The sequence below is a fragment of the Symsagittifera roscoffensis genome, unplaced genomic scaffold (genome assembly GCF_963678635.1).
Source record: "Symsagittifera roscoffensis unplaced genomic scaffold, txSymRosc1.1 SCAFFOLD_138, whole genome shotgun sequence".
Classification (NCBI taxonomy): Eukaryota; Metazoa; Xenacoelomorpha; order Acoela; family Convolutidae; genus Symsagittifera; species Symsagittifera roscoffensis.
Window position 1 is genome coordinate 81,201 of NW_026971722.1, and position 9,598 is coordinate 90,798.

Consider the following 9,598-nt stretch of genomic DNA (forward strand, 5'->3'; position numbering starts at 1 on the left):
TTCTGAGGGGAATTTTTCAAGTTTTGTCCAAAATTTTGTCGACCTTTTTTTAGGTGCCGTAGGTGTCGAACTAGTTGATTTTTCTAGCTTACCCAAAACACGATATACGGTATTTTAGAACGTTTTAAACAACATTTTTAAGCTTTTTAAGCGCCCTTCAAAAAGTTTTAGGCTCGTTTAGCTAAAAAAGGATGTAACAAAATAGTACCAAAAAGTATCCATTTGGGTGGTCAAGGGTTGATCCCCTGAGGTGTGGCAGTTAGGGGGGGGGGGGTGTTACTTTTAAAAGGCGTTTGCTATTGCCCCCCGTTAATTTATCATTGCCTCAATACCATAAAAATTCTCCAAGAATCAAATATGAGTTATAAAATTGAATCAATTCTTTTTAAATAACTATCCATTTTATAGTATTTTTTAAACTGCTTTTCAGTTGGTCATTTGAGGTCTGGAGGAACGAGCTCTTACGCTGCTTTTCACTTTTTCTTTCAGATGTGCCATGCTTGATCCGAGGTCTTTCGGCTCCGGATTCGCCTGCATTATTCGCTTCGACAGCGAATACTTAAAATGAAGCAGCACCACAAAAATCCCCATGAAAAATGACAGCACTCCAGCTACTATATACATCACACCTAGGAACGCATCGAAAGTTCCGACCACTGTTTTACTGGTTAGAATAATCGATTTTTTTCCTTTGAACTGACTGACAGGGTAGGAATAGTTAACATACAAGATGTAAGCTCCAGTGGGCAATCCGTTTTTAAATGCTTCGGTGTTGTGGTCCACTCTTCGATGTGGTTTGCGGAATTGGGGGAATGCAGCGGTTCGCATCCAGACTATCAAGTCCTCGTTGACCAGGCCGTTATTGCCTGGGTTGTCTGGATCTAGCTCCCAGATGTACTTGTGCCAGTTTGCAGGTTTCGTAGTTCCTGCGAAAGGCGGCTCTTTTTCACACCATTAGAAAAATTATTCAATTAGAAAAAATCTCAAAATTAGGTTCTCTTCAACTACTACGCAACCCCCCCCCCCTATGAAAAAAGGAAAAATTCGATACAAGGCACAAAGCTCCCAGAGTCTACAGCATGTGGTGAAATTGATAGGGGGTGTATATTTGCTACAAAGGAACCATAGGGGGTTGGAAATGTGAAAAGTGTAATTTTTGTAAGCTGTTATGGAAAGACTTAGGCTGTTTCGTTTTTTTTTACATTAAGGTTTTTTGAGTAAAAGCTTGGAAAATAGCATCGTTTTATGTAGTTTTTCAAACCGCATTATCCATAGTCATATGTACTTGTTTGCGATAATTCGTTAATAGTCGACATAACTTAACTCTAAAATTATCTTCAATTTAGTTCACTTAAATTAGCTTAGATCTCAATTTGAAACATCCATAAACCAGTGAACTTCAGGTCATGATGTCGAAATAAGTTAGGGAAACCAAGAACTCCATTCAACAACCTTCATTAACAAAATTATATCCTGAATTTCTAAAAAAAAAGAGCCATTCCTGTGAAGAGCGATTCCAAACTTCCAGTGCCCGTCGGATTCTTGAATTTGTGATTCTTGTCTTCACTTCTGGCAATTCCGGTTTTGAGGAGAGGAACCGGAACTGAAGGTCCCCCCTCGACTAGACAGTCCAGCTGAACGGCAAGATTTTTCAATTCCTCCCTCACTAATTTTTTTTTCTTCAAGTTTAATCTATTTTATGTTGCTGTGATAAAAAAAAGTTTGGAAAAAAAAGGCTTCGGAATTTTTTTCCTTGCAAAATTAGGTAGCAGATATAAAATACGGATAGTTTGGAGTGATATATCATATTCATAGATATTTCTGATATGGTTCGGTTAATATTATGAATGTAACAATTATATTTCAAAATGCATCCTGATTTTTTTGTTTTCAGATCTTCAGCAAGCTTATAGCAGCAGAGGCTTGCTAACTGAATAAAAAAACTATAAAATTTTTGGATTTTTTTTACTTTTCTTAAGATTTGTTACTTCAGAAAACAATTTGTTTGTTATTTTTTTTTTCGTCAGTTTTCAACCATGACAAATGTGAAAGGATCTGATTTTTATTGATTCACGCAGAGCTTCCCGTAACTTGTGTTTCTTTGATTTTTTTTCAAGTGGACGTAACAATAGAAGTTCAAAAAATTTTAGTGTGAAAAATTGTTTTGTAAAATTATTGGTTATATCATTAAATTTAATTGACAGCTGGAGAAAAAGGAAAATCTGTTCTTTGAAAGTGTCATTGAAGAGACTGTTTGCGATCACTCCACAAGGGACTACGGGTAATGTTTCGTTGAGGTTTTTGTCGAAGGCCTTGCTGAATGGGTCGCAGTTGTCGGAGGGATTGGCGATGTCTCGGCCCAGAAGTTGGTTGTCATCACGGGATTCCACATACCTGGAACACATTATTTTTTTGATTCTAGTTCAAGATATCTTTTTGACTTTTCATGCATTCAAAATTAAACGAAAACTTAATTGTCACTTTTTGATGCTTTTTTCTTAACAGTAAACAAATCTCCTTATATGAAGATGTTTCTTTTTTTTGGGATCGATTGATGTCTATTTTAGATCGCTATCAGTTCAATTAAATCAAATTTTATCAATCAACTTGCGAAGAGAGATGGATTGTATTTCAAATTCAGTTTTCGATTAATCTTTTACCAAAAACTAGAGTCGATCTTTGAGGCTAAAAAACCGACCCATTAAAGTAGATGTAAGTTTGTCGTCTGCAAAATTGAAATTTTAACACGTTTAAAGACTTGTCTATGGAATCCAGGAACATACAGACACAAAAATGTGCACTTATCCAAATTCTTGATTAATATTAACTCCCCTTTTCGAGGAATTATTAATATTAATTCCCCTTTTCGAAAAAAAATTAAATCCTCGTCCCCCCCCCCCCCCCCCCACCCCTCTCATCTGAGATCCGCCCTCAACGCTAACACTGAATATCACAAACCCTTCTCCAAGTTAAACCACCACTCACAAACCTACTTCATTTTAATTCAACAAAGGGTTAAAACCGACTCCAATCAAAACAGCTAGACTGCTGCTGTGCAAACAACACAGAATACTGCGACTCTTTGCGTCGAAATAAAAACCTATTGTTTTAAAAGAAAACTCGATTTTTATAGTTTTTGGGGTTGAAGCAAAAAAAAAACAAAAGAATTTAAAATAGATGATCGGAAGAATTTCATAAAGTGTTATCCATTCACGCCTGCTAAAAATGAAGCTAAATGGCGTAACGACTGGGGCTGAGTTAGTTTTTGGATTTGTTTTGCATTTTGAACAACAACCAACAAAATTGCCAACAACCAAGAAAATTTGTTTCTGCGTTTAACTTTATCATTAGTGAAGTAAAAAGATGAAAACGCTTATATCTAAATTAAATGTACTAATAAGAACCATTTGACCTTCGGTGGTTTTGGTAGAACTTATTCAGCCCGTAGTACATGTAGACATCTTTGTCCATGTGGGTGAATATAGAGAAGTTCACTTTGCACTCGCAAGACAGACCTGAAACAAAGTTCAATTGTTAAATTCTATTTGAACTATGAGTGACCTCTTAGTATGGGTGCATTAAGACACGCATATTAAGACACACATTGTACTACTCGCATACTATAATTGAGGCAGTTTCTTTAAGAAATTGTAATTTCTTGCGAGTTATAACTCTACTTATTCAAAATGAAAAGTGTAACCATCGACCAGTTGATTTTTTTCGGGAAGGAAAGAGGGGAAGGGGTGTTATTTTAAAAAATATCTCTGTTATATTTTAAAAAATTTTCTGTTTTAATTTTAAAAATTTTTTCTGTGTTATTTAAAAAAAATTATGAATGAAAGCATAAAAAAGCGTTGGTTTGCCAGGGTGAAAACAAAACTTCTGGGTTTTTACAACTAATCAAATTAGGCCCCGTTTTAAGTCCAATTTTGATATAAGGAGCGTTACTCGATCTCGTTACGCTCAAAATTAGACTAGTTATCCAAAATTTCAAACCAATTTTTCTCAAAACTGTGACATTTTTTTTTTAAATGCGGCTCAAATCACGACTGAAAGGGATTGAATTTGGTATATCACTCGATCCAATCCCATGAATCTTTTTGGTGCGAACCTGATTTTATGTGGAAAACAAAAAAGAAAGAAAAAAATTAAAACACACCCGAATACAAAGTTCAATGGTCGGAGCAAAAACTATTCATACCGTTCATCTGATTATTTATATCGAGCACGAAACTCTTGCAGTTTGTCCCATCGTCTGCATAACAGTCTGTGTAATCCAAAGTGATCTCATTCATATCTTTGTTGAATTTTATATAAATAGATCCAATTGGAATAAATATCAACGCGATCGCAAAAAATAGAATTGAGGCTGATTTCTCATTAAAAACTGGCCGACATGCGCCTAAAGTCTGGTTTTTCAGTCTGAAAATTTTCGTCTTGAGCCATCGGTTTTTGGAACCCTGGATTAAATGTTCCCCGGGTTGACCGCTGCTGTTGTTCCGGTTGTTGTCAGATGTTGTCGGGTGTTGGATGACGCCGCCACTGGCGTTGCTCTGGCTGTCGGGATCCGGAGTTGCCAGCCCGGTTTGGAAAAGACTACTTGGAGGTCTAGAGGCTGTCATTCTCGACAAAACTCGATCGAAGTAAGAAAGTTCTTGAGCCTTTTTCGAGAATATTCAACGATTATGTGGAAAACTTGTTAAAAAAAGTTTTAGTTATAATTTTGACCCCGTTTCATTCGTTTAAAAAAATTTTTATCCAAAAAAAATTCATAATTGATCATATCTTAAAATAAAAAAACTACCGCCAAAATTATTTATGAAATTGCGCAAATCGTGTTTTTTTATCCAAAAATTATTTTGCTCTTAACTGTTTATGAAAATTTTGCATGACTAGAAACTTGTTAACGAATCGCTGAATATGAATTTTGTTGCGAGCCTGATTTTCAGAATTATTTTCTTCAGCTTTTTCGGGTGGAGTCATAATGATGTCCCAGACAAGTAATTTGCAAAAATACTGAATTAAGTTTCATCGCGGCAATTGTTTTTGTACTAAATTGATCGATGGTAGCAAAATAATCAAAACCACAAACGAAATCTTGAACACCGCAAAAAAAGCAGGTGCAAAAAATTTTATATTGCACGACAACTAGAACAAAACAATAGTAAAAAATATAGCGTTTAGCGCAGAGCTACAGCATTTGGTGAATTTGTGCTGAAATAGCTCATGATTATTTATTTAACTAAATATCAGACATTGTTTGAGCTTTATTGCATCGATGGTTTGAAACAAAAACAATGGTATATTACTTAATGATACTCCAATACAATGGAGAATAGATTGGTTTTTGTTGACCCGAGCCTATCGCAATACGAACTAGATTCCTGAATCTGAATTACATGTGCTCATAGCTGAATGCAAACACAACCGATCTTGTTTTAGACGAAGTTGATGTCGCATTTTTTCGATCGCGAGATTTTAAAAATTGCGGCGAGAAATGAAAGATTTCTGAAAGAAATGAAAGAAATGAAAGATTTTTATTCAGGGCAACTAAGGTAAATTTGCGGTTTCTGATGAAACCCAAATGAACACTATTTGTCTTTCAAAACTTAATTCACTTAAGCTTGAAATTGAAAATATTTGTTCATTCAATGAAATTTTGCTGGTTGCGAGCTGTATTTTAAATGCATATTTCTAGGAAAATTTTTCCATATAATTCTTTGACTTGCGGCATATTTCTTGTCTTCTACAGAAATTTTTTGCGCGAAATATGAAAATTTTAACGTTCACATTAAATTAGAATTGTGAAACTTCAAAATGAATAAAGTAGGAGCATCACAAATAGCAGTTTTTGAAATCGTGCAGTCTCCCAAAAACGTTTGAGGACCTTTTGAATCAAGCAATTTGGCTCCTCTGACCTTGACAGGTTCGAGTCGCAAAATTTACAAAAAAAGTGATGAAAGCCAAAATTCCGAAGAAGAAAATCATATGAAAAGAAATTCATTGCATGCGAACAACAATGAGACTAAGTCCTTTTATTGTTTTGTTTAATTACGACGCCAAGCTCGGTTTAACCTGTAGTGATATTATGAATTGCAACATATAATGAACAGGAACCCAAATAGTTTCATTTGAATTTTGCCACAAACAATTCAAAAAACCTTTGAGATAAATAGTCGGATTTTGGAGACCAATGATTAGAACGATGATATCACTCATATGTTTTGTATTTTTTTAGTTCCTAGCTTTCAATTTCAATAGTGTTTCCGTATTCAAATAGAGTTTGGACACATTTATATAAAATAATAATAAATTCTTTTCATATCGAGATTCTTCAGTAGACTTTTGTCAATTTACATAATTCTGATATGCAAGGACATCAAAAGGCCCGATAGGCCTAGTCAGGTGATGACTCAATTAAGCTGTAAAATTTTAAAGAAGTACTAAGAAGTACTAAAAAGTTCCAACTGTAAATTACTATCAGTTGTCCAAACCATACAGCCCCCTCTTTTAGACGTAAGAGTCGCAAAATACCAGAAAAACGGTTTTAATTGACTATCATTAAGATAGTCTGTAATTGCTGTATCAGAAAAATCTGCAAAAAATTTTTTTAGATAAAAATGACAAGTTTTTCACCATACATCAATTTTTTAGGACTTTTACCAGTGAAACTATTGGTTGGTTTGAATCTTGAAAACGTTTTTATGTTTCAATATCTCAATCTCCGAGTCAAAAACTGATTTTTTTTTGGGAATTCAGTGTTTAAATCTTTATATAAAAGCGTAGTTAATAACTTGAAAACCTCGTAAATGTGCAACTTTTTCACTTAGCATTTCTTGTAGGTTTCCTTAAAACATGTTACTGACTGATATCTCCGTTTTCTTGAAAAATTTCTCGGAATTTGGTTTTCTTTCATTTCAAGTTTTTGTAGCGAAGTTTTTTGACTGGGCCCTAAACATAACCCTATATCTCATTATTGGCTTAATGTGACTGAATTAGGTTTCAATTAGTTATGCTGTCCTTAGTAGGCCACTTAATTGGTACAGCAACCGACAAAAATAATCAAAACCTTTGACAAGAAAATCAAAACGAAATTTGAAATCTAATTTTGCACTCATATGAATCCATAAAATTTTTAGTATAGAGACTTTTTTAGGATCATTGGTTCCAATTTGTATTATTCCTATTCCTATGATTTTTTTCCTATTAAAATTTATGATTATTGGTTTGTCTAGATTATGAGTTAGCTTTTTGATTTTCAAACAATTTCTCATTTCTGTTAAATCCTGACTTTTTAGTGTAAGTTTTGATGTCTTTTTGCTTCGCTGCTTTAATATCAGCGTATAAGTATGTGTTCACTAAGCTTGTTACTGTTGGTAAATCATCTATCATTAAAAAGAACAGTAGGCCCGAGGACTGATTTTTGTTGAACTCCAAAAGGATTGTTTTGAATTTCGACTTTTTGGAGCTACTTTGACCACTTGTGATCCATTTTTCAAATAGGATTTTAGCAATGCTTGTATGGGACCTCCTAGTCCGCAGTTTTTAGCTTTTTGTACAAGTGCACCACTTGAAACGGTATCGAACGCTTTTTTGAGATCTTTCAAAAATGCATGTGTTACATTAGGGTTCAATATTCACTCATTTTGGATGTCTTCCAAGAGGTTTTATCAGAGCATCTATTGATGACGATTTCTATCTGAACCTAAATTGTTTTTGAGTCAAAACACCATGTTTATCTGAGAAACCAATAATACGTTTATGTAGTAGTTTTTGAAAATTTTGATGAAAACTGGTGAAAAAATATTGGCCATAAATATCAGGATCCTTTTTTGTTCTTTTTGTATGAATAAGTATTACTATGGCTACTTTAAGTCAGTCTGAAAAAACATCCTATTTCTAAATACTTGCTTAATTTTTTTGTTTGTGTTTTCATTATTGCCTTTTCTATCTTTTTCATGACAAAAAAGATTGATCCAAAAAAAGCACAACTGTATTTTGTATAAAAAAAACGGATGATCTTGGAGATTTCTTTTGCGCGTCTTAACAGGAGAAAAGAAACTATTTTGAAATCGCTTCAGCTGAAATATTGGAAATGATTTATGGATGTCCTATATCAGCAACAAAATTTAAAATTTTCAATTTTTTCTTGGCTAAGATTAACAGATTTTTGTTTTAACCCAATAATTCAAAATGAGTTTTAAATTAGAGCTTTGCTTAGCGTTGAGTTTTGTTTAGCGTTATTTCCTGAGCTGATAGCGGTAAAATTGTTTTCGTTTCTTGACTATTAGTTTTTGCGATGCATTTATAATTTTTGTAAACTTCGCTTCATGATCGTCATTTCCTGAGCTGATATAAATTGCAGACTCTATTGGTTTTTTGCTAGCCAATTTTTTTATTTCTTTATCAATCGAGGTTTTTTGTTTTTTTTTCTCTAGTTTTAGCTGTAACGAAATGGTTGATGGTTATTGTAATTATCTGATGGAAGAATTGAAAAAAGTCAATGCAATCTATGTTTGTGATTTCTTCGTCATGCTTTTTTAATTCATTTAGAAATTTTTTTTCGCTAATTAGAAATTTTTTTTCGCTAATTCTCCTGTCTTCTAACGTATTCCAGGTTTTGTAAGCTTCTTCTTGTCAAGTTTAAGCAAGAGACACAATTTTTGTTTCTTTCAGGTTTGTAATTATTACGGTTGAATAACATTAATCAATGTATCCGACACCTGAACAACGGTAGAAAAATTTGGGTACACCACATCTATGCAACTTTAAGAATTAAATCTTTTGCGAGTTGAATCTAGGTTGTTTTGACATTTCAAATTGAATACATTTGGAAAATCCTCGAATGCAATTAAAGTTTGAGTTTTAAGTGTTCATGATTGAAGTCTCCACAAAGAAAATGTTCACCATCTGGTCCAACCATCAGTTTCATACAAATAACTTTCCAAACTCGTCTTTGAATCAAACCTTTTTTATCCAGGACTCAAATAAACTAGCGTAAAAAGTAACTTTCATTTCAAGTTATTTTTAAAAGGTAGTAGTTGATATTTTACTTTTGTATGTTGAGGCGTTTTGCTTTTGAATTCGTTTATAATCATGTTTCTGTTAGTGCAATAACTAATGTTTCACAATCTACTGTACTCAGATAAAGCTGAAGCTGGTCGATGTTTTTCCTCAGTGATCTAATGTTTGGTAAAACCAAAAAATTTGCTTTCATTCTGGTAAGAACACGCTTCAGTGACCATGTACGATATATTACATAAGCTTGATATGTTTGTGAAAAGCAACAAATCATATAATAATAGGCTTATTAACCCTTAGTTTTTTTTGAACTAACCTTTTATAATGTGTATTCATTCTTATTTTTAATTTTTTATATCGCTCCACCTTGAGGAATTTTTTCTTTCAATCAAATCCAGAAATGAAAAAAAAAACAGGGACTCCGGACTCCTGTTTTTTTTATTCAATTCATTTTAAATTTGTTTTTCAATATTTCTTTGCGGACATCGCAGAGAAGATAATTGCTCGTTATAAACAGGGATTTTAGTTTTTTCCATTGTTGTTTCAGCGTGTCAATTTTGTTTTTTGAAACCAATTT

General features: G+C 33.4%; 1 protein-coding gene across 1 annotated transcript; it reads right to left on the bottom strand.

The window, feature by feature from the left end:
* Nucleotides 1-365: 365 nt before the first annotated feature.
* LOC134856669 (cell cycle control protein 50A-like) lies at nucleotides 366-5,264 on the bottom strand. The gene is made up of 6 exons (XM_063872942.1): nucleotides 4,939-5,264; nucleotides 4,202-4,661; nucleotides 3,413-3,515; nucleotides 2,203-2,394; nucleotides 1,523-1,692; nucleotides 366-941 (listed from the first exon to the last, which is right to left on the bottom strand). Exons 1-6 carry the CDS (start codon nucleotides 4,981-4,983, stop codon nucleotides 427-429), a joined length of 1,485 nt encoding a protein of 494 aa, XP_063729012.1. The 5' UTR covers nucleotides 4,984-5,264; the 3' UTR covers nucleotides 366-426.
* Between the last annotated feature and the right edge of the window lie 4,334 nt (nucleotides 5,265-9,598).